At 37.6% G+C, this 26,435-nt stretch overlaps 1 protein-coding gene across 1 annotated transcript; it reads right to left on the reverse strand.

Annotated features, from left to right (window-relative positions):
• Positions 1-8,074: 8,074 nt before the first annotated feature.
• LOC104113659 (F-box/kelch-repeat protein At3g27150-like) lies at positions 8,075-10,755 on the reverse strand. The gene is made up of 2 exons (XM_009623893.4): positions 10,569-10,755; positions 8,075-9,537 (listed from the first exon to the last, which is right to left on the reverse strand). The coding sequence occupies exon 2, from the start codon at positions 9,494-9,496 to the stop codon at positions 8,243-8,245; it is 1,254 nt and encodes a 417-aa protein (XP_009622188.1). The 5' UTR covers positions 9,497-9,537; positions 10,569-10,755; the 3' UTR covers positions 8,075-8,242.
• Positions 10,756-26,435: the final 15,680 nt, after the last annotated feature.

Raw genomic sequence — 26,435 nt, forward strand, 5'->3', positions numbered from 1 at the left:
TGCCAACGAGCTTTGGAGGAACTCAAACGGTACTTATCGAGGCCACCGCTGCTTCACACCAAAGGCAGACGAACAACTATACATGTACTTGGCAGTTTCGGAGATAGCAGTAAGTGGAGTCCTGGTCCGGGAAGAGTAAGGTATGCAATTTCCAATTTACTATGTTAGCAGGACCCTAGGTGAGGCCGAAACTAGGTATCCTCACATAGAAAAACTGGCGCTCACTTTGCTAAGTGCCTCTAGAAAACTAAAACCATACTTCCAGTGTCACCCCATATATGTCATAATTACTTACCTATTGAGAAATGTTATGCATAAGCCCGAGCTCTTGGGCTGGTTGGCCGAATGGGCCGTGGAAATCAGTGGGTACAATATTGAATATCGACCCCGGACCGCCATTAAATCTCAAATTTTGGCAGACTTTGTAGCCGATTTTATGCCGGCCCTAATACACGAGGTCGAAAGAGAGTTATTAATCAACTTAGGGACCTCCTCGGGAATTTGGACCCTCTTTACGGACGGCGCCTCGAACGCAAAAGGGTCCAGACTTGGCATCGTATTGAAGCTACCAACAGGCAATGTAGTTAGAAAATCTATTAGGACTGTGAAATTGACTAACAATGAGGACTAATATAAGGCCATGATTGCAGGTCTCGAACTAGCTAAAAGCTTGGGGGTAGATAATTGAAGTTAAGTACGACTCCCTCCTTAGAGTAAACCAAGTTAATAAGACGTTCGAGGTCATAGAAGAACGAATGCAAAGGTACCTGGATAAATTGCAGGTAACATTACATCGATTCAAATAATGGACTTTACAACACATACCTTAGGATCAAAACAGTGAGGCTGATGCCCTCGCTAACCTAGTTTCATCGGTCGAAGGCGACGAATTCAACTCGGGGTCAGTCATACAACTTATGAGATCGGAGTGGAGGCAGGCCATGCCGATATTAATTCAATGAGCCTAACTTGGGACTAGAGAAACAAATATATAGAATACCTGAAAATCGAAAAACTATCATCAGATCCAAAGGAATCAAGGGCCCACGTACAAAGGTAGCTCGGTTTAGCCTATTCGAAGACAGAACCATGTTCAGAAGGGCGTTCGATGGCCCACTCGTGATATGTCTAGGACCAGGGGACACCAAATATGTTTTGAGGGAAATCCACGAGGGCACCTGTGGAAATCATTCAAGCGCCGAATTACTAGTTCGAAAAGTTATCAGAGCCGGCTATTACTGGATCGATATGGAAAAGGAAGCAAAGGAGTTCGTACGAAAATGTGATGAATGTCCAAGACACGCTCCGATAATTCATCAACCCGGGGAACTGCTGCATTCGGTCATGTCACCATGGCCATTCATGAAGTGGGGAATGGATATTGTCGGGCCCCTTCCATGGGCACTCGGTACGGCTCAATTCATTTTGTTTATGACTGACTATTTTTCTAAATGGGTGAAAGCCGAGGCATACGAAAAGGTGAGGGAGAAAGAAGTCATCGACTTCATTTAGGATCATATCATATGCCGGTTCGGAATGTCAGCCGAGATCGTATATGACAACGGGAAATAATTCATCGGCAGCAAGGTAAGCAAGTTTCTCGAAGATCATAAAATTAAAAGGATCTTATCAACACCCTACCACCCCAGTGGGAACGGGCAAGCAGAATCAACCAATAAAACCATACTCCAAAACCTCAGAAAGAGGTTAACCAATGCCAAAGGAATATGGAAGGAAATCCTACCCGAAGTCTTATGGTCATATCGAACTACTTCAAAGTCCAGTACCAGGGCCACCCCATTCTCACTAGTCTACGGCACCGAAGCTCTGATACCAGTCGAAGTCGGAAAGCTAAGTCTCAAGTTCCGATATGCAACCGAGGAATCAAACGGCTAAGCTATGAACATGAGCCTCGATTTATTAGATGAAAGGCGCGAAGCAGCCCTTGTCCGGTTGGCCGCCCAAAAGTAGCGGATCGAGAGATATTACAATCAAAGGACCAACCTTCGACACTTCAGTATCGGTGACTTGGAACTAAGGAAGGTTACACTAAACACCTGAAACCCGAATAAAGGGAAGTTGGGGCCGAACTGGGAAGGCCCTTACCAAATTATTGAGATCACCAGTAAAGGATCGTACAAACTCGGAACGATGAACGGTGAGCAACTACCGAACAATTGGAACATAGCTCACTTGAAGCGATACTATAGCTAAGGTACGATCCCATTCATCTCCTTTTATTTATTTACATTCTGAACTAACATTTGCAGGGAGTCATTGAGAAACAATATAATTTTTAGGTCTGAAAGTGCGCGTTACACTCTTTTTCCCTTGAACCGGTTTTGTCCCAAAAATATTTTTCGGCAAGGTTTTTAAGGAGGCAATGGTAAATCGTGCTAACTTAGAATTGAAGGATGGTTACGAACCGGTATCGAAGGTCACAACAACAGTATTCGAGGCCTCTCTATGCTCAGCCCCGAACACTGGGGGGCATAACCCTTGGATAACAACTTTAGCAAGAAAGGAAACTTTACGATTCAATTATCTCAGCTCGATCGGTAGAATTTACTGTAAGGGCCAAACAGTCACATGAACCTTGCCCACATAGACTACTCGAGCCCTGGCATGAAACCTGTACACATGTGTAACTATCACGCAAAAGAATAAAAGAAGTTTCTACCTTGCGGATAAATATCTTGTCCTTTAAGAATTTCTCTTTTTTCTTTTAGGGAATTTCGTACATTTGATCCCCTAAAGGTACCGAGCCCAAGGGTCGCCTTTACCTGGGTTCAAACGATCACCCCAATCGGGGACTGCCATCCAAAATCAAACTCGGACAGCTCGGGCTACCAGAGCACATGAGCACAAGACCTATTAGGGAATGCCCGAACCATAAAGGCTACGGCCACCCCCATTCGGGGACTGTTATCTTAGGCAAAGCCCAGATAAGCCCACTGGGAAACACCCGAATTAAAAAGGCTACGACCATACTGAAATGGCTCAGAGACGTCCGATACCCGTAACAAAAACAAGGCCTTCAAAAAATTTCATAACCGGTTCTAAAGGCTACCCTCGACAAACTATAATCTAAACTACTTTGGGAAAATGTTTCCGGTAATATCGAATTCCCACAATAACTTAAAATGAAATAATGTTAAAGGCAAGGTTTGTTTGAGAACATAACCTAACTATTTCATGCTAAGGAATTTCGATCTTTGCGAATATAAATAATAAAGCAAAGGGAAAATTCAAAAGTTATTGAAGGGAAAAAGCCTTATATACATATCAAAACTTCTTTTTACAAAGGCCAAACAGCCCCGATGAAAATTTTTACAAAGGCCGAACGTCCTCAACAAAAGGGTGATACAAAAATCATAAAACAAAAACATCTAAAAGAGTCCTAAGTGGCCTAGTCTTCGACGGGGGCTGCATCATCACCTTCGGGGCCTCTGCCGCCCTCAGATTCACCCAAATCTTCAGACTCCTCAGAATCTTCCTCCTCGGGATAAGCCAAATTCCTAGCCTCGGCTTCGAGCACCTTGGCGTTCTTGATCTCAGCCGATAAATCAAAACCTCAAGTGTGAACTTCCTAGAGGGCCTCCCTTCGGGATTGCCACTTCACATGCTCTACTATATTTTTTATAAGGTTCTGAATCGCCTCGGTATCGGCCTTGTACGGGGACACCATTTCATCAACTTCGGCTTTGATCATGACGACCTCTAACCTGGCCGTTTTAAGCTCCTTGGCCAGACTTTCTCGATCTGAGACAGCCAAAGCAAACCGGGATTAGAGCTCCTCAACCTTTTTCATCTGAATCTCGGCCCTATCCTTTGTTTCTCTAAGTTGGATTTCAGCCGAAGTTAGTTATGCCCGAACAACCTCTTTTTCCAAGGACAGATTATCCATTCGGCCTCTCCATTCATCGGTCTCAGCTTTAACTATATCCATTTCAGCTCGAAGTTGGTCAATCCGATCAAGTTTTTGCTGGACCTGTGGATTTTGACCATCAGTCACCGAATCAAATTCATCGTCACTAACTTCAAAAACTTTTACCCGCTCGACCAAATCAGCATGTTTCTTCCAAGCAACTTCCAGCTCAGCACGTAGGTTCTTAACCTCTCCTTCGAACTGCTCGCTAAGAAGTTTAAAGGCGTCTCTCTTCTCAGTGAGCTCACAAACTTCAACTTCGAGTTGCTTCAGATCGTCCTGGTACCTTAAAAAGGTCCCATGATGAAGCACCGAGGCCTACGAGCACAAAAATAAACACTAAGTTATCTACGAAATAATCTAAGTGTAAATCAAAAAAATCACTTAGTAAAGCATGAAATTACCCAGTTCAGCGCCTGTTTCCTTTGTTTGAAAGGCAAAGTGCATCCACCTCATTCATCTTGGCTTGATCATCCTCGGTCACCAAACACCAAAGATAACTGGTTACCCCTACGGGGGCGGAGAGAACTCGGGCATCCTCCGGAAGAGAGATAACAATGGATCGCTTCCGATCAAAATTAGCACTTGGGGTAGGAAATGGATCGACCAATTTCGGGCTCACGAAAGGCCCTCTTGCTTCAAAGGGTGAGCTCTTCCTCAGTATCTCTAAATCACCAAATCTGGTGGCGTCCTCTGTCGAAAAAATCGCAAAAGGGATCGTTCTCTCTATGGGCCCCCTCGATAGGGCGTTCTTTTGCACCTTGGGCATCGTTGAACATCGACTCTATGAAAGAGGGTGACTCAGCAATCTCTATCGGGCCAAGTGCTTCATGCGGGGCTTTGCCCGCATCCCGGGAAGCTTCAGTTCCTACCTCCTTCTCAGCCTCCCCGACGAGATGAAGATCGGCCTCGCCTCCCTCTAGTTCGGAGGCCTCTTGCCCTTCGACTGCTGTGGCTCGCTGGCCACCAGATCGAAGGCTTCTCCTTCCCCCCTCGGACTCATCCCTCAATCGATACAGTGAGTCTGGAGACAATACTCGAACACTGGTGCTTTCCTTGGGTTTACGTGCCAATCGTTTCCTTGGATTCTTCATCTCGGAGCTCGGAGAACTCGGAGCCCTTTTTCTTTTCTTCTCTTTATCCTGCCCCGGAGAAGATGGTTCGGTGAGGATATCGTCATCATCGGATGGAGGCCTCATTGCGACATCCTTGGAAAGACCTGCATAGAGAAACTAAATGAGTAAGGGCGCAACAGCACAAAGGAAACCTAAGTGTTGTCCACTCAAGAAGGAATCTCACCATGAGAACGGGCCTCCCAACGGCCCTTTGAAAGCTCACGCCATGCGCGTTCGGAATATGGTTTTGCAACACAGTGCCCTCAACCCATTTCCTGAATCGAGGAACTGCATCCGGCATCCGAGCAACAACTGCACCACCACAAAACATTGATGAGAATGGAGGAATAGGAAAAGCGATGAACAAAATCTTAAAAGCAAGATTATACTTACGAGTCTTGTTCCACTTCTCAGGAAATGGCATATGCTTGACTGGGATCAAATCTGAGGTCTTCACTCGGACAAAGCGACCTAATCAGTCTCGATCCCGATCTTCATTGATGCTCGAGAACGGGTCCTTACTAACCCGACTAGCAAGCTTGATTAGTCCCTCGATAAAGTCGGGGACTATATAAGCGCATGAGATGGTCGAGGGTGAAGGGATACCCCTCCATCTTACTTACGAAAAAATGAAGGAGAACTACTATCTTCCAAAAAGAAGGGTGAATTTGACCAAGGGTCACCTCGTACCTCTTACAGAAGGCAATAATGACCGGGTTCAAGGGACCCAGCGTGAAGGGATAATTGTAAACACTTAAATATCCATCTACGTGGGTAGTAATAGCTTCCTCGGGCTTGGGGACCACTACGTGCTTATTAGCCCAGTTGCCATCTTTCTTGACCTCGGAAAGGACGTCCTTGGTGATTGAGCAAATATATCTCGAGACCGGCACACACCGACCCGGTACCGAGGAGGGCTTCTCGTTCTTGAAATCAGCACCGATCAGGCACCCTCCAGGGATAAACATTTTTAGAGGAGGTTCCGGTACCCGTTCCTCTGTAGCAGCAGACGAAACGTTTGCCTCTACAGCCGATCGCGAGGCAGAAGGAGTTTCTTTTTGGGGAATAGATTTTGAAGTCTTCGCCATTTCTTTGATAGATGAAGAAAAGAGAGTGAGTTTAAAGATTAAGCTTGATGGTTGGGGATAAAAATAGAGCTAAAGTTCTTGTAAAAGGATTTCAGAATAGCCAGAAATTTAATGCTGGGAAGTGTTGGAATTTCTAAGAAACAGGAGTAGAGAAGATTTGGATGTAAAGTTTGAATGAATGAAAAAGGGGATATTTATAATTTCCAAACGACGGTTCAAAGCCAGGAGTGGCCGACCAGCAACTGACGCATTTAATGCCATTAAGACGTGATTGACGAGACGTTTCGTTCATTTTGTCATTTCTGACGCAGAGTACCGAGGTGAGAATCGGAAGCTTATATCGTTTCTCGTCATTTACGCTCCGAAAAACGAGGGGACTATCTGTATACGGTCGAAATCGGGCTCGACTATTGCATGACAGATCGGGGCTCAGACCGCGAAGGGTTGAAGGTCGACCCCGAGTCTCATCGAACCAGAACACGAAGTCAGAATGTTGTTCCTAGAGAACATTGAGCACATGATCCCAGAATCGACCCTTACCCCGAATAAGCTTGAGGAAACATTGCCGGTATAACAAACAGAAGACCGAAATAACGGAAGGCTGAAATATCCGTAACCGGTCGGATATTTCAGCGGGAATCTCGGTACGTATCAATAAAGAACCAACAAATCAGCAAACCAGGAGATTTTAACCTTTTATAGAATTTTACCTAAATTATGACTCCCCTACTATATAAAGGGGTCTGAATACTTGTAAAACATATTGTAACACGCATCACAAAATAATATATTATTATTCTCGTCAAGTTCTTGTTACTCTCTTGTTGTTTCTGTTCTGATATCAATAAAAGCATTTTTGGCTCGAGGATGACAAACTTTCCCAGGCTAAAACTGTTCAACTTGTGCGGTTAGCATTTACTTTTCCATTACTTATTTCAATTGCAATCTGATTTGTCGTTCAGTATCAAATTAAATCATGTATCCTTAAAACCACTTATAAATTCAATTGTTATCCGATTTTGAGGATAAACAAAGTTAAAAGTCACTTCTTAAAAAGAATATCCGATGAATTTCATGCTCTCCACCCAGAAGTTCTTCGTTCGCAAACCTCGATTGCGAATATAGAATTTTTATATTTTTTGAATATAGATCAGAAAAAAAATGCTTGAAATGAATTGCTGAAAGCAAGAAAATCAAATAATTTGGTGCTCAAAGTAGATTAGTCGGAATCTCATAATATATATAATGGTCATATTCAAAAATGTTTCCCACTGATCTTCGCTCAAATAGCCAGCAATAGACTCATTTTCTACCTTTTTCATTTACAGATTAAAATGGGAGTTCTTTGCTTTAGGGATGACAATAGACTCATCAACGAAGGAAACCATCATTCTTTTGGCAGGAAGCGCTCCTTTTTAAATGGGTCATATACAAATTTGAATAAATCAGATTAGCGTAGCGGTTACGGATACAAGATGATTATGCAAGAAGAAAACAAAAAAGTTGAACCAATTACAAGCATGGTCAAGAGGATGATGTTTAACTCAACAAAAATTGAGTAAGGTTACTAAATATTACAACCTCCGTTCGAGTTTATGTAAACCTATTTCTTTTTTGGTCTATTCCAAAAAAAATTACCCCTTTCTAAATTTGAAAATAATTTTGCTTAAACTTACGATTCTACCCTTAATTAGAAGCTTTTTATAATCACACAAATACTTTTGAATTGTTTAGGACCAAAAATTCTAAAAGTCTTCATTTTTTCTTAAACTTCGTGTCCAAGCAAATATGTTCACATCAATTGAAACGGAGGAGTATATACACCAGAAATAAGAATTTACCACTAGAGAATCTCTTTATCACTTTAAAAGGTGGATCAAAACCTCATTTCTTAAACAGAAAAAGGATTATCTTACACTAAAGAATTAGTATAACACCCTCCATAAAAATCATAATCATGCAACATAATTGCAAATTACATAAAACAAAGCAAGTAGTATCCCAAAGCATTATAAACAGAGCACAAGCACTAGTGAATATATGCAAGCAAATATAAGAAACCAGTGGCATTGCCACTTATATCTTGATCATAATATAAAGGGTTGTATTATTCAAGCTACCATGACTGAACAGTTTAAGATAAAACTACTAAGTCGATTTCGACCACTGTCAAGTGGTTTCCACTGCAACTTCATTGCCTTAGGATCAGGACAGCAAGTATATATAGCCATGGAATTACCAGAATAAGACACTGATGTTAAAGCAGCTCCTATTACTAGAAGTTCATTCCCCAGTGACTTGAATGCAATGCCCCATCCCCTGTTTGAATCAGCTCGTACTGGAACTGGCCCTAACTGTTTCCAAGTGTTGGTTTTTTTCAAGTAAACCTTAAGCTGATTCGAAGAAGCCTCGAGCGAGTATAGCTCGTTATTCACGACAGCAAGGAGGGGCGGTGAATGGTAGTCCTGTACCGGATCATCCTTCAACATGTCCGGAATCAGCTCCCATTTGTTCTTAGCCTCGTCGAAGAATTCTCCACACGTTAACTCACCGTTCTTATTCCTTCCCCCGATCACGTAGAATCTGTTGTCCATGTAGCATCCTGAACAAAGTTTTCTATTCCTCTTCATCCTCGGTAGTGGCTCCCACAATCTACTATCGGGGTTGTATCTCTCAGCCGTGTCATAGACCTCACTATTCGGCATAATACCAACACCACCAGCAACAAAAGCAGTGGTACCACAAGTTGCTGATGCAAATAAACACCTCGGATTAACCATAGAGGGACCTTTGTGCCAACTATTTGTTGCTAATTCGAACCTCCAAATAACGAGACCATCGATTTCCCTGCCCGAAACAAGCAAATGTGTGCCTACACAAAGTGATTCCTTATCACTAAATGGGAAGCACTCATCTGATGGTAAATCGGGCAATTTCCTCCGGTACTTGAACTCTCGATCAAACGCCCACCAGTTAGTCTCCCCACTTGCCAACATGAATACTGAAGGTTCTTTAAATCCAATCTCTTTACGAATCTCAAATATCTCACCGCTCTTTAGAAGCATCGAACATCTCTTGTTTACGAGGCAAAGTTTCCAATATTCCCACCTCGGAAACCTGGCTAGAATCAAGCCCTCGACCTGATAGTTGAGAGAGGGATAATCTGCATCCTGAGGTTCTCTACTAGAATTTTCAGCTCTCGAGGATTTGGGTAGAGAGATTCTAACTTTTTTGGAGGAATGGCTCTTGAAAGTGACCCAATCAACATATTTGAGATCAGATTTCTCATCAAGATCATAGTTAGCAGGATGATGATCCAAGTTTATCTTTTCTTCTTCAGATTCTCTTCTGTTTAAGTTCAACATCCTCTTAAGACATTCAGAGCTTTAAATCATCTGCAGTTAGCCTTAAATAGGAACAAACAATTATTACTTAAAAAGTAAAATTGATCAGCAACATGGATCATTGATAAGAAGATAAACATTTCCTTTAAAAAAATTAAAATAGCAAAACCGTGTGAAACAAGATATAGCCTCAAGAATTGAACTTCAAAGATGAGACACAGTATCTCTTCCTTTTCACTATCTTTGAGGAAAACCGGCTACTATAAAGTGTGCCCAAAAATTGGAGGAATAGACCATTTCAGTATTATGTTTGAATTCTGGCGTACGAAGCATCCCGCCTAGATCATGAGGATTCGAGTACGCGCCGCACCCCGGTCAAGGGATCGTATATGATATAGGCAGTACCATAATGTAAGAATCCACATTGACACAACTTTACCGTTACTCTAAAGCTCCTTCGAATATTGTGTTTGAAACAAACAGGTATTTAACATATTAGTGCATATACCAGCCCTTGTTTTCTACACCCTTTAATATCTTTTGGAGGAAGTGATGGCTAAGAGTAATATGACACAACTTTTCTCTTTAAAGTAATTGCAGTAATTAATCACACAGAAACCGAATAACGAGTAAAAACACCTAATATGACAGAATCAAAGTATTTAAGTTATATATACTTAGCAGGTTAATTAGTTTCCATTCTACTAGGTTACGAATCAATATTTATCATAAAGATTTACTTATAATTAGCTTACCTAATTGTGAATGTATAGAACCTAAACTCAAAATCAGAAGACAAACAGAACTAGTTTCCACGTGCAAACTCGGTATGAAGAGCTATTAGATTTCAAGAATTCATTATTAAATTTCAATAAACTCAAAGAATACCACAGAATGAAAATAATCAAGTTGATATTTTTGTTTTCTTAAGAGGAAATAGATTGGAAAGTTAAGGAAAATGAATTAAACCCGAGTTTATGACTTTTTCCTCGGAAAACAGAAAGAAAAGAAAAACTACAAATCACATTATATTTACTCCAAAATACATTAAAAAATTTAAAACTAACTAAGAGAAAATCATGAATGTATTTACCTTAATTAATTGGATTTTTGAAAATCCAACTAGTTTTTCTTCCTTTATTTCACATCATTTTCCTTCTTGTGCTCCAGTTTTTCTTTCTCCCTCTTCTTGCTCTGTTGTTTAATTTCTTTTTATTTTCTTCCTCTTTAAAAGGGGCTGGAGACAAGGTGATGGCAAGTTGAGAACTTCTCCACTAACCATACTATTTTATATGCTAATGGAGAGTTTATTATATTAAACCATCGTACTGAACTCTTATGGCAGTTATAAAGTATATATTATAAAAATACGAATTAACAATTCGAAGATAAAAAGTTAGCAATTGGCTAGAATCCACGAATCAGCCAATGACATGAACCATTTACCAAAGCTGTAGTGGTTATTATTGCATCACGATCTACTATCAATGTGCCCAAAAAAAAAATAATAATTTAGGGAGGTAGAAGACCAGATACGGGTTCGGCCAAACCCCTTAACTTTTGTTTAATTAGTATATTTGTGTTAAAAAATTTAGTAAATTATATGTACATATATTAAATTTAAAATTCAATTATTAGTACTAAGTCATCGTTCTAAAATTTAAAACTCATAAAGTTGTAGTTCCACCTCTAATTCTACGTAACTTAGCATGTCTATGTTCTTAACGCACACAAAATATTTTATTCCCTTTATAATAATTATTAGTCTGAAGATTATCTTAAATAAACATACGATATAAGAATTGGTGGTATTAAAGATTTAAAGTATTATATTCACTTGTTTTTTAACGATTTACGGGATTTGAGGTGCTTTACCCCGTTAAAGGGAAAATCTAATACGAAATCAGATTAGTTAGACGTAATGAATTGTGAATAGAGGATGATTAAATCTACAAACAGGGGATAGTACATTGTATTGGAAATACATGCAGCTAATAGCTTAATAAAGAGTTCCAGTTCTGATGCTTTCTTATTTGAACCTTTTTAATATGTTCATCATACCTTTCTTGATCTTGTTATCAATAAAAATATTCATGTACAAATCTGTCGTTAATTTGTACTCAATAAGAAATTCAAATTAAAATATATCTTATAAAAATATTGTGAAATTAGTTTTGAATAGTCAAAAATAGTACAAGAACAAAAAAGATTATCACAATAATATTGGCTAATTAAATTACAAACAAGGACAGCATGGCTACATTATGACTATAATTTTACGAAAAAATGCAAGAGACAAAAGAAAAGTTAAAGATCTACTAGTATTATCTTTTCAATCTTTTTTCCCATTACATAAAGGATCAGGGAAGAAAAGAGGAAATTATAAATCAATCTTTACATTATGAGAATATATATGTTGGTATAAATTTACACGCATTCAATACTTACATCAAATGAGTAAATAATTGACATATGGTGTATGATGTATTTTGCTACTTGTTGTATGTACTGTACACATGCGGAGTTCTTTGCGTTTTGCACCCTTAGCATGTGCGTTCTTTTGTGATTTGCACTTTATCCTATAATAATTGATAAATGGCACCCTAATCTTCTTATTTCTTTGCAAAACGATAAAAGCAATTTCCCCAATTTATGAGGGGGAAAAAAAAAAGGAATAGTAGAATTTGTATTATTTTCCTAAAATTCATTATACGTGTCGCACGCTGTGTAGAATTGTAGATACTCATTTGCAGTATTTCCCATATGTGTGTATATGAAATTAATTAGATTTAAGGCGATGACCTATAAATAAAGAAAGAAAAAGCACTTGATATTTGAAGGTAGAAAGAGTTTGAATTATGCCTATTTTTCCCTTATAAATTATGGAAAGGATTTCTTCTATGGTTTGCAAAGAAATAATGATATTAAAACGTAATGCAAAATATAAAAGAGAAAGGTGCAAAACGCAGAAAAACTCCAGAAATGAGCTACTAAAGATCTGAAGCGTAAAAATTTGTTAACTTATTCTTAAAGGTGGAGAGTTTCATTCTTGCTAAACCTTTCCTTTTTAGGTTTTCCATCTTCCTACCCCAATAGTAAAATTTAAACATTATAGTAACCAAAATTATTTAAATTAATTACAACCATGCGCAGAGAAAGTGCTATAGACGCAACCCTAGAAAGTGGAAGTCCCCATTGGATAAGCCCTCTTTGTTTTTTTGTATTTTATTCCAAGATTTCTTGCTGCCTGTCCACTGATTAGTTGGTAGATTAACCTTTTTAATCTTTTTTGGTTCTACTTTCTATACATTTAAAGTTTTTAATTATGTTAAGCCCCAAGTTTCACTGTCATAATCGTGTTGGTTTTGCATTTGCACAAGAAAGTGTGTCCCCAAATTTCAAAAAGTTGAAAATAACAAATTATTAATCTTTTTCTTTTCTTTTTTTCATTTTGTTGGCTTTGTTGATTTTTTTAATTGCAAGTTTTTCCTCAAGACCCTATTTGGAAAACGGGTTTCGAAAGACTGAATAAAATGTAAAAGTACTTAATATGTCTTTGGTTTGAAGAGAATTATTATTTTATGGAAAATATTTTTTCGGTGTTTGGCTGGTAATGAAAATGATTTTCACTCTTATGTGAGGGTAGTCATTTTTCCCTTTTGATGGATAACTTTTACTAGAAAAATAACTTCTATCATATCAAAAACTAGCAAATGATTTCCTTACAGAAAATAATTTTCTAAAAAATAGCATCCCTCCTACAAAACATATCCTTTGTAACTTAATTAGGGTTTCTTTAGCAAAAATTTGTAGCTTTACCAGTTTACCTAATAGTGATTCCATTTAGGAAAAAATTCTTTTAATTGTATCCATGTACAAATGCTAAGTGTGCATGAGTTATTAAAACATTCGCCACAAAAATACAATTGAAATTTTTTTCTACTAGTTTAATGAAATAATATTTAACAATACGCACAAACTTTGGGACTTACCAATAAAAAACTCCAAATATTGTGGATAATAGGAGTTAAATTGTGACAGTCCAAACATTTGGGCCATCTTATGACATTATTGGCTTTAGAAGGTTAAAAAGTTGCCAGCTCTTAGAAATTACTGCACATCGGAGTGGATCTTATGCATATAGTCGAATTTATTATTTACTTTATTTAATCAGTATCTAAATTCGATATTAATTATAATTATATATATACTATAAATAAATTATACGTATATTATATATCCCTGTTTAGTTTTAGCTTATCAGTATCTTAAACTTGAAAAGAATATAAACCATTAAATAATCACCTTCAATAAAATTTTCTACTAGCCTAGGCACCTGACAGCCTACACGGGTATTGAACGTATTTTTTTTCTAAAGAAAAGAATACTCTGTATTAAAATTGAAGGAGTCTAATTATTACATAACATAGGGGTAGATGGCATTGCGATTGTCCCCAATCTATCTTTATTAAAAGCATTTAAAACAAAATACGGAGGAATTTTCCAGTAGATTATGTTGTCTTCCTCCATTGCTGATGATTGGATGGAACGTTCGTACTTTGCTAGAGCGTCAGCCACATAGTTGCCTTGCCTATATATATATGGGTTATAGCCTCTGATCTAACAACATCAAGAAGAAAACTGCAATCATTAAGAAGATGTGAGAATCGATGATGTTTAACCTTAAATAAATTACATAATAATTGCGAATCTGTTTTCACAATAATTGGAAAGAGATTTTTTGTGAAGGAGAGTTCTAGTCTGGCTAGTAGTGCGAGCATCTCAACGTGTAGGGCGGAAGTTGCAGTCAGTTTCTGCGCAAAATCCACGATCTGTGAACCACCGTGGTCTCTAATGATTCCCCCAGTACCACTGTTTAGGAATTTGGATCATAAGCTCCATCGACGTTTATTTTGTAATGACTCGTGGGTGGTGGTAGCCACGTTACTAGGATTTGTTGCCTGGGTTTTGAGGTTGTTATAGTGTGAGTGAGTGATAGAAATTCTGCTACTTGTAGCAGGATTTTTTTTTTGGCATGTAGTGGTTGAAGTATTGTTGAAGAGGTTTGAGTTCCTATTAATCCATATGTTCCAGAGGATGAACGGTAGTAGGGTGGAGTATGGGGTTTTAAGGGAGGTATTTGGTGTGTGGATGGTAGTGTCTTTGTTGTACCTTTATTTCATCCAGTTGGCAAAGTTATGTGGTTGAGGCATGCGTAAGTTGAACAAAGACCATAAGTGGCAGGAGTGTTTGTGTGAAAAGAAGATGTGATTTATGTCTTCCACTATATTTGGGCCTGGATCATGTGGCGCATACGTCCATTATTCGGAAGCCAATTGTCATTCCAGAGGTTGATGTTTGTTCCATCCCTTATGCTCCAAGAGATTCTCACTTGGAAGAGGCCAGTGACTTTGGTTATACTTTTCCATATGTATGAATCAGATGACTTGGCCTGGTATGTCCGAGCTTGGCTATGCTAAACATATTTTGCACGAAGTATTTGACCCATAATGAGTTTGCACTCCTACGGAAATGCCAAATTAGCTCTGCTAGTATAGCATAATTTTTATGAGCAGTTTTATATAGTCCTAGTCCTCTTAGTGATTTAGAAGTGGTTACAATCTCCCAGTGGGCAAAGCAGACTTATTCTTTTCCCGGGTTTGATCCCCAAAGAAAATTTCGTTGGATGTGGTCTATGTGATTCCTAGTGGAGGTTGGTAATAAATTATTTTGTATGGAGTAGTTAGGAATGGTGGCCAAGACTGAGTGTAGTAGGGTAGTTCTTCCTGCCATGTTGAAAGTTTTTACTTTCCAACAGGAGAGCTTATTGTTCATTTTATCGATAATGAATTGGTAATCCTTACCTTTGGGGAAGTGATTTGTTAGGTGAAAGTCAAGGTATTTTCCAAAGTTAGCGAACTTGCGTTGTTTCTAAGTGGTAATCGATGCATTATTGAGTGTAGGTGTTTGTGAGAGTTTTTCTTTGGGTTGTGGAGTTGAGAGATTGGAAGTAGTGGACATATAGTGGAGTCGGGGTAATGGCGTGGGAGTAGGTATTAGTAGGGGGTCATTATTGTGATGGGAGTTGATGGGATGTGACCGTCCGACGGTAGAGTGCTATGAATCCATATTGGAGAGAGCTAGATTTGGCGCAACAGATCTCTATTGTGCATTTAATGCACTAAGCGAGGTGATCATTTGTACCCTACTAGGGGTGGAGGTAGTATGTAGTAATAGGGGTTTGGTACTTTGGTGTGATATATTCGGGTTGGATATATTTGAGGTTCTTTTCTCATTAATGAGTTGGAGGCCTGGGTGTACTTCGTTTGGTAGAATATTTGGGGGAATATTTGTTTTTGTAGTGATTATTATCGGAGTATTTATTTCAGGTGGTGTAATAATAGTAGTGAGGTTATTTGAAAGATGTTTGTTGGAAAGGTCGTTTTTGGATTGTAGGGGGCAGTGGTGATTGGATTGTTTGAGGAGGTGTAGGTGTACAAGTAAGGATTACCTGATTTGGTATTGGCATTGGTATGACAACGGTTAGTGCCAGGTGGTAGGTGTTCTGATAGGACAGAGAAAGGGTTGTGTGTGGGGATAGGAAATGAGGCTTGTATTTTTGTGGTCTTTTTTCATGTTGTTTTTGTGAGTCAACACCCTCTGCGTTAGATGCATACGTGGATCTTTACCTTGCATGTGTGTTTTTTTGCTCAATTTGTGGTGGGGTAGGTTTCACTTGGCTATTTTGATATGGGTGACGTGACTTGAAATTCTCGTGGGGGTTGCTCGAGTGTTGTGGGTACTGGGTAGGCTTCTTGGGGACTGTGGTAGGCTACTCGCTCCGTTTAGTCGTTTATTTCTGTGGGTAAAAATTCAACTCCGATGGTTTGATTTCTCCCATCTTGATTTAATATAGAACTCTCCTCTTCGCATTTTGTGATGTTGTTGGTAGGGGTGTTGAGGTTTGGTATTCTTCTTTTTCCTTTTTTCATGCTTGCATCATTCTTGTAGGTTTCTCTTTCTGGGTTGGGATTGACGACTGGTGCTGGTCTTGGTTGTTGAGTATCGGCCTGCTCTTTTCTTCTCCATTTTGGGTATAACACTGTTTTCAACGCCCTTTATCTATTTCTGTGTGCATGTTGTCAGCATTGTTTGGTGTGGTTACTTGTGGTCCCTTCTTTGTTGTACATTGATTGTGTTTATGTCCTAAGCAACCACACAAAGTACATAAGGAGTATGTGTCTTCATAATGTATTTGTTGGAGATGAGTTCCCAATAAAACTGATGTTGGTAATATTTTGTCTATTGGTACCAGAATGCATAGTCTTGCATACTGACCTCTGCTAGCTTGGGCCGTGCAATTATCGATTTTTAGAAGTGTCCCTAGTATCTGTCCAATCCTTGTTAGGATTAGGATGTCATAGAATTCAGTAGGTAAGTCTTGTAATCGTATCCATATTGTGGCAATGAGTGGTTTTGTCTCATATGGGTTGAATTTCGATTCCCATTGTCTTATCGATAAATATTGCGATCCAATGAATCATGGACCCTGTTGCAGTGCTTTATTGTAATTGTCGTGTGAAATAAATTTAATGAGACATAAGTCATTACCTAGATCTACTTTATGGAAATCTTGTCCCTTTGTTGGATGTACCCTAACCTCCTCCCAAGCAGCTTAATGATGATGGATTGCTTCCATGGTTGGTATAGTCTTTCTTTGTTGAAATATGAATGAAGTTTGGGTGATTTTTCGAATTTATGTTTTCATCTTCAAGGGATATGTTGCTGAAAGATTTGCATTCAAAGTCTAGAGGTGTGTTGGTGTTGTCAGAAGAGATTAGTTTTTCTTTGAAGCTATTTTTTCCGATTGACTCTTCCTTTGGTCTGCTTCTGCTTCTGATCTGCTTCTTCATCATTCATTATTGTGTCGTTTATTTCTTCCATTTGCTTGGTTGATTGTTGATTGATTGAAGATATTAACCTTCCTCTCTAATTTTCTAGAGCCATATTCTCTTGATGCACAACGAATCCATTTTTCTAAGAGGCGGTATTGAACATCAGACAATTTTTAACTGCAACCGCATATAATCATGACAAAGTCTAACCATGTTTTTAGATTTGCCGTATTAAACTAATAAGCATCAGATATAATTACCAAATATTCTATCTTCAAAATAAAAAGCGAGGCGAGATCCAATATCATGCCCCAAATATAAGGAACAATTAAACAAATTAGAGACGAATTGAGAATTTTAAATATGATTGTACGAGTAACATACTAACATGTGATATATTTTGTAGCCGTATTATCCGTTTTTATCTAGTAAATTCTTTGACTACAATACATTGGATAGAAAACATAAGTGTCATATAAATTTGTATTCCATCTTACTATATAGCACTTTACTTTTTCATTATATTTTATGTGAGATTTGTGTAAGGTATTATATGCAAATGTCTTTTCAAATTTGTCATTCTAGAAGCATGTCAATCCTTCTGCTTGACCTGCGTGCTTGCCATCATGCACATCACACGCATCCCTTAGTAGGGACTCATTGTTTTCGCTGAAATTTACCCCATCATCATACTGTTGGAGTCTCGGTCTGACATTATACTTGTCACAACCTAAACCCATGCATGTCATGTATTGTTCGCTTTGACCCAACATACCACACAAAATTTGACTTTACGGAGAGTACACCACAACAAGTGCAAAACATATATATTATGTGAATTTATGCTTTGTCTTATATATATATCTATTTACTTTTTTATCTATTTCCGATATAGAATTTACCTAAGATATTTTATGCACCCTTTTTCAAAAGTTGGCTAATTTAAAGCCTCCCAATTTTTTTCTCAATCCACTTTTATTAGCTCGTCGTTTGGCAAGGACGCCACGTAACCAGCATACACGGACTTGCTGACTTCTAAAACCATGCATCCGCCCCTAGAATAGACCGATAGATTTTGGAAATCCAAGTTATCGTATGGATAACATAGATTAATTTTAAAGGGCAAAATACTTTAACTTTGATTAGTCGCTAATGATGGCTAGCATTGCATCCTTATTGGAGTTGAAAGCATTGTCATTAAATTAAATCTTAGAGAGTCGCAATTTGCCTAAAGTTTGTCATTCTTTCAGTTGCTGATTTGTCATGGGAAATCTCAAATTATGAACTTTTTATATGCCATCACTCTAATTGATGATCTTTGATTTACTTTTCTATATATCATTTGGAAGGACACTTCAGCGTATGTAATATTAAGATACAAGTTTAACTTAACTCGTAACTTTTAGCGAAGAACATAAATTTATGGGTAAAAATTTATTAAAATTGTAACATATAATATATATAAACCTTATCTTTAAAAATATAATGAGTTCAATATTAAATTTTTTAAAAGTTAAACCAATAGAATTTAAGTCGTGGTTATCAACTCTTGGTGTTACATAGAGATCAAAGCAACTTATCAAAGTCTAACTTTCACTTTCTTTTTAAATCTGCTTATCTTTTCTAGATTTAAGTTATATATACTGATATCATAAAAAGCTTTTACATTATTGCAAAATATAATTAGAATAACAAGAAGTTAATTTGTCTTTTACGTTACCATATCGTCTATACATACATATGTATGTAGGTATGTATTGTCGATATGGTAACCTAAAAGACATATTAACTTCTTGTTATATACATACACATATGGTGGTGAGAGTAGAGGTGGGGGGAAGGGAGTGTTGAGGGGTGCGGGTGTGGGGATAGGTGGAAAAAATGGCGGAGAAGGTTGAAAAAGAGTTTTGGAAAATATTTGATTTCCTTTTGGTTAGTTTGGTTAGGAAATTATTTTTTTCCAATTGGAGGAAAGTGAGTTCATGAGAAAAATATTTTTCAAAATATTTAATTCAAGCAAACATGAAAAAATTAGACTTCATACCAAATATGCCCTCTGTGTAATATAAATTCATCGTTATTGTATACTTTTTATAATGTACGACTTTTTCATTTAAGAAAATGAATTGAGAATAAAAAACAGTCTCCTAAATAGATGCCTGATCTTGGGCAACGAGCCAAGGTCTTATCATATCTATTAAATTTTCTTACATGAATTATGATCATTGTACCACCCTTTTGAACGACTGGAAAATAAAGATTAATACTTGACTGAACAAAACCATTATTAGATAAAAGCATATACTGCAATCCTTTTTAGCAAGAAAAAGAGCAAAATTTTCTTATTTTAATGATTGTCCCTTAGGGGTCGTTTGATTTGTGGGAGAGAAAATAACAATTACAAAGTAAAATGCGTGATTATATCTCACGTATGATTGCATTTTCGATTTCAGAATTAGCAATCCTTAGATTAGTTATAATACAAGTGTGATGTTATTTTTAAACAACTTCAATGCGGAATAACAGTCTTAGAATAACTAATCAAGATATAAAATACCAAAATGACCAAGACCCCCTTCTCCAATGCTCTTCTTTCATAGTTCTTTAAAAAATCCAAGGTAAAAACTGAAAGTAAGAGTTTTTCCCAATTTATTTAGTGCAAAACCAAACACATATTTTATATTTTACTATGTATATCTCATTTTAATACAATAATATAACGATCCAACCAGTCGTTTTGAGCATTTGCATTCCGTTCAGCTGTTTGAAATCTTGAGTAGTTTTATATGATTCATTTTGATTTGTTCGAATCGTTGGTTTTGGTTTTCAGATGATTCGGGATCAATTCAGAAGAGGGATTCTTATGTTAGAAGCTTTGAGTTGGAAGAGTTGACCAAGTTTGAGTTTTGCGTATTTGACTCAGATCGAAGCTTTGATGGTTTCGTTAGGTTCGGACGGTGATTTTTGACTTGGGCGTATGCCCGGATATGCAATTGGATATTTCTAAAAGGTTCGGCACTAATTGCAAAGTTAGAAATTTGAAGGTTTGGAATGTTCATAAGTTTGACCGAGAGTTGACTTTGATGATATCGGGTTCAGATTGTAGTTTCGGGAATTGGAATAGCTTCGTTATGTCATTTGAGACTCTTGTGCAAAATTTGAGTTCATTCCGAGTCGATTTGATATGTTTCGGCACGAGTTTTGGAAGTTAAAAGTTCAAAAGTTCATTAAGTTCGATTTGAGGCGTGATTCGTAGTTTTGATATTGTTATGCGTGATTTAAGGCCTCGAGTAAGTCCGTGTTATATTATGAGTCTTGTTGGTATGTTCGGACGGGGTCCTAAGAGGCTCGGGTGAGTTTCAGACCATTTTGGGCCATGTTAGTTCTAATGGTTTTGGTCTTCTTCGCGATCGCGTAGTGCAATTGGGACTGTTTGATGTTTGTTCTCCGCGTTAGCACTTCAAAGATCGCGTTTGCATTGGGTTGAAGTTTTTAGTCTTCGCGTTCGGGTCCATGACTATGTGTTCGCGTAGTGTTGAGCGGGACTGGTCAGTCTTGATGGGTTCTTCATCGCGTTCGCGTCCGCGATCACGGAGGTTTGGCATTGTGCTTCATCACGTTCGTGAGGATGTTGTCGCGAATGCATAGAATAAAGTGAGGCATTGTGAGTTTGTACTTCGCGAACGCGAGGCTGTTACCGCCTTCGCGAAGGATATTGCTGGAACAGTGTTATAAAGTACTCCATTTCGAAGGTTTCAAACATTTTAGCATATTTTGAGCTCGGAATTGGACGATTTTGGAGGCGATTTTCGTCACATGGATTAGGGTAAGTGTTTTCTACTCGATTTTTTATTATATTCCGTGATTCCATCTTCGTTTTTGGCATTGAATTCCTGATTCAAAAGAGAAATTGGGGGGTTTGTCTAAATTTTCCTAAATTAAAATTTTGAGTTTTGAACATCGATTCGATGTTAGTTTTGAGTGAAACTAGTATGGTTTGACTCATAAGTGAATGGGTTAGCGGATTTTGTGAATTTTGCCGGGTTTCGAGGTGTGTGCCCGGATTTGACTTTTTGGTTGACTTTGAGTAAATGTGTAAAGATTCGACCTTTATCGATTGGGTTTGATTCCTATGACATTAATTTATGATTTTGAGATACTTTTGGCTAGTTTCGAGCCGTTCGGAGGATGGCTTGAGCGGTATATCGCTTCTAGTGTATCGATTTAGCTTGTTTGAGGTAAGTGTCTTGCCTAACTTTGTTGAGAGACTTTTCCTAGTAATTGACATTATTTGATACATGAGGAGGTGATGCTTATATGAGTTGACGAGCGTATATGCATGTGCCAGGGTTAATCATGCTCGGGTATAAATTATACGATTAATTGTGCCTTGTAGAATTTCGTAACCTTCTTGTTTCATGCCCTACTTGACTTCTAGATTACTAAGAATATAAAATTAAATGTTAGAAACCAAGATTTAACTCATTATAACTTGATTAAAATTTGAGGATTTTTGTGAAACTATTGACGTGTTTAATTCGGTCATCATCATGCTTAATTACTAATACATCATTACGACCGTTATTCTTGAGATATTGGATTCTATACTTGAGTTGAAGATCATTTTTGAGACTTATTGAAATACTTGGGCAATAAGGTTCTTGAGGCTCATCGAATTGTCTTTGGCTTGAAAGTTGTGATTGATGTTCATTTAGAATATTCATTTAATCACTATCCTTGATGATATTAATGCTTGTTACCTTGCTTGTCATTGATATGCATATGCTTGGTTAGGAAGAGTGTAAATCACGAAGGGTGATGTCGTGCTATTGCATATACATTATTATGTGAGGAAGAGTATAAAGTACGAAGGGTGATACCATGCCATTTTATTTACATTATCATGTGAGAATGAGAATTAAAATATAAAGGGCAATGCCGTGCCATTCCATTTACACTATCATGATCCCATTTATATTATCATGTGAGGATGATAGTAAAAACACGAAGGGTGATGCGTGCCATTTCACTTACATTATCACGTGAGGGTGAGAGTAAAAGCACAAAGGGTGATGCCGTGCCATTTCATTTACATTATCATATTTATAAATTATCATGTGTTTATGGCACGAAGGATGTTTCCGTGCAGGCGAGGACGAGGGACATGTATTATGTTGTGATATCTTTTCCTTGTGTACACATTCATGCCTCTACCTTGATCTGTTACTGTTGCACCTATGTATTTTATGTGATTTGTTGTTGTTGTTCGGTCTTTGTCCTCTGTCTCAGTTGTTGTTGTGTTGTTCATCCCTTCTATCTGTTTAACTTGCAAATATCATTTTTTCTTCTTGTTGTTATATCTATATCCATGCCGTTTCTCATTTGTTGCACTTTCGTCTAAGCCTTGTACCATATTAGTTGTTCATGCCTTTTATTTGTTAGCTCATGAAGATCATGCTATCCCTCTTATTTGTTATATATGCATCTAGGCCTTCTACCATGTTAGTTGGTGGAATTTATGTTCTTCTTTCCTAATTGTTGTCATTACTTCTATGCCTTTTACCTAATCTATCACCGTTGTCCATATGTAGTGCCTTGTTCGTTATTGCTACATGTGTGTTTTCCACTTTGACATTATTGTTATTGACATTCTTTCACCCAGTTATTACTGTTATAGGCATATTTGGTGAGGATGAGATAAATATACGAAGGGTGTTTCCGTGCCATTCGATTTGATATCTTAAGTATATTTCTCATACTATGAAAGTTATAGATTTACTACCATGGTTTGTTGGTTATCGCTTTAGGGAAAGGATTGGTCGTGATATTGAGGAATGTTAATCGTGATTTTCTTCTAGTCATCATTTATTGCTTCGCATTTTCGTTTCTTGTACTCTTTCCTGTTATGTTGTAGTATCGTTCTATTGCTAGTCTACTGCACAAGTTATATCAGTGACTATCTTTTAACTAAAAAGTCTCATCACTACTTCACCGAGATTAGTCAAGATACTTATAGAGTACATGGGATCGGTTGTACTCATACTACACTTCTGCACCTTGCATGCAGATCTTGGAGCGGAGCTGCGATGGATGACGGGAGTTGGCTCTGAAGACATTCGTGCCTTCCGTGTGTGGCTACCACTTGTCCCTGGGTAGTTCTAGAATTAAATTCTACTTATGTACATTTTGAGCAGAAGTTGTATCCATTTCATATCAATTTTTGCAATAATCCAGTCTTAGTAGCTCATGCCTTGTACTACTAGTCCTTGGGATATTGTATGGAATCCAAATATATCATTTGTTGATCACTTTTATTTTTTTAGAATTATGTTAACTGTTAATTGGCTGATTGAACAGGTTGGGTTAGGTGCCATCACGACTAGTGGATTTTGGACTGTAACAAATAAACTAAATATTTACCATAGTATATCCACTAAATAATTCTTTGTTATTTAATTCACTTATTATAGTCATATTATTATAATCTTGGTAAACTTGTTTACCAACCAAATGATCCCTTAGCTTATTCTTCACTATTCTAACAAAAATATTTGAAGAACATAACCCCTTAATCCATGTTCGAAAAAACATGAAAATTCTCCACTTGGTAGCTAGTCAGCACCTATCATTCTCTTCCTTTTTCTTTTTTATTTTTGTTGAGAAAATTACCTAGTTTGGCAACCTAGAGCAAAAAAAAACTATTAATATTAGTTCCACTAATTAAAATAAAATACTATGGTTGATAATATTGTTGACATTTATTGGACTTAATTTTGAAGACGTAACTAATGACGTCCACAACATAACTCTAAATGAGATAGATTCGGTCGTATTCAATATAATTAACTCAGCTATCAGTAGAAGTCGAATATCACCGAAAACCATATGAGGGCGATCAATCTAGTTGAGGAATTGTCACTAATCACTACAACTTTATGCATGTATAGCTACGGTCTCTTAGCTACGAATTTAAAAACAAACGTGGCTATTACCAAATATTAGCCACAAAAATTACAATTTGGTGGCTATTCAAAATTTCGTAAAATTTCTTAGCTACACAAGTTAAACTGACAAAGCTAATTTTTTTTATTTTTGCTATAGTTTCTAATTATCGTGGCAATAACTGCCAAAATAGCTACAAAAGATAAAAACTGATAAAGCTAATTTCTCATTTTTGTTATAGTTTCTAACTTTCCAAAATGATTTTCGAATCTAAAATCTACTAATGATAAAAACTAATCTACAAAACGAGTGAAATGATCAATGACAATCACAATCAAGGAAACAAGGTATTTTAGAACCTAGGAATTCAATTTAACTCAAGATTAATCCAATTTTGTCACGACCCAAAATTCAATCAGTCGTGATGGCACCTAACTCAACCCGCTAGGTAAGCTAGATAACAATCAATACAACTGTAATGAAGTAATAAGGGATCAATAAATGAAATAACTTAAACTTTATACAAAATTCCAAGGACTAGTAGTACAAATAATGAGCTTCTAAGATTTAGAATTTATAAAACTAGTACAAAATAAATATATCATCTGTTCGGAATATACATAAACAAGTGTGCAAATCTAAGCTACCAAGGACAAGTGGTGGCTATAACTGGAACGCATCTTCAATGCCAGCTCCTGCAATACAAAGCAATATCAACTCCAAGATCTGCATGCAAGGTGCAAAGGTGTAGTATAAGTATAACCAATCCCATGTACTCAATAAGTATCCTAGCTAACCGCATCGATGTAATAGAAGCAAGAACTATAAATGATACTCGCTGATCACCTGTGCATTTTATAAATTCAACAAGTACATAATAGATATATGATCAAATCAAGTAAATCACAAGTAAAATCACCTTGGTGCTCACAATTCTTTGTTTTAAAGTGTTCTACTCAGTCATCAATCCATCATATAAGGAAGATATGGAAGTAAATCAGTCGAGGAAATTGCAAGTAAAGATGAAGTGCAAAAACCATATATCAGTCCGTTGCGGCGTGCAACCCGATCCATATAACAATAAGCCAATAAGACAGTTACGACGTGCAACCCGATCCAAATAACAATAACCAACACTCCCAGAGCTTACTTCAACAAAAAACCCGTCGGTTTCTTACAATCCGCATGTATACTATCAAGAGAGAAACATGAGAGGGTGACCCTAGGGGGATGGATCCTTATCCGCACACAAGCACGACCAATTCAACGTGATACTAGCCCGTCATGGTCACAGGCTCAATATAACGAATCCGCCCGTCATGGTCACATGCTCAATATAACGGATCCGCCCGGCATAGTCATATTTTATATCACAATCCGCCTGGCGTGGTCACATGCATATCATCATAATCCGCCCGGCGTGGTCATAGGCATATCAACACAGTCTGCCCGGTGTGGTCACATGCATAACAACACAATCCGCCCGGCGTGGTCACAGGCATAACAATATAATCAGCCCGGCGTGATCACATACATAACAACACAATCCATTCGGCGTGGTCACAGGCATAACAATACAATCCACCAGGCATGGTCACAGGCATAACAATACAATCCGCCTAGCGTGGTCATATGCATCCAGTCCAAATCATATCATATAAGATCAAATGTACAAGAACACATGTATATGATCCATGAATATGAAATGTCATTCTCCTGGACTGGTATAAGTTACATGCTAAAGTGTAGGCATGTGCAACGTGTGCTATCATAGCTCATATTGGCAATTTTATCGCAGCAATAGCAATTATCAAGTTCATTCAGGAATTTAGCCTCTACGTAGTGTCAAACATGGACAAATAGTTCACAACAAGGTTATAACTATGAGAAACATTATAGCTTAAATATTAACAGTCTAACTCTAGGTATATCATGGCCTAAACACTACCCCGAACATGGATAAATATCTCGGTGCTCGCACATGGGCTCAAACTTCACACATATGCGCACCCATAACACGTAGCTACCACAAATTATTCAAGCAACTAGTACCTCAATCATGTTTAAATAGAATACTTACCTCAAGCAAACCAAATCAAATACCAAGCAAGCCATACAATACT

The sequence above is a fragment of the Nicotiana tomentosiformis genome, chromosome 11 (assembly GCF_000390325.3).
Source record: "Nicotiana tomentosiformis chromosome 11, ASM39032v3, whole genome shotgun sequence".
Classification (NCBI taxonomy): domain Eukaryota; kingdom Viridiplantae; phylum Streptophyta; class Magnoliopsida; order Solanales; family Solanaceae; genus Nicotiana; species Nicotiana tomentosiformis.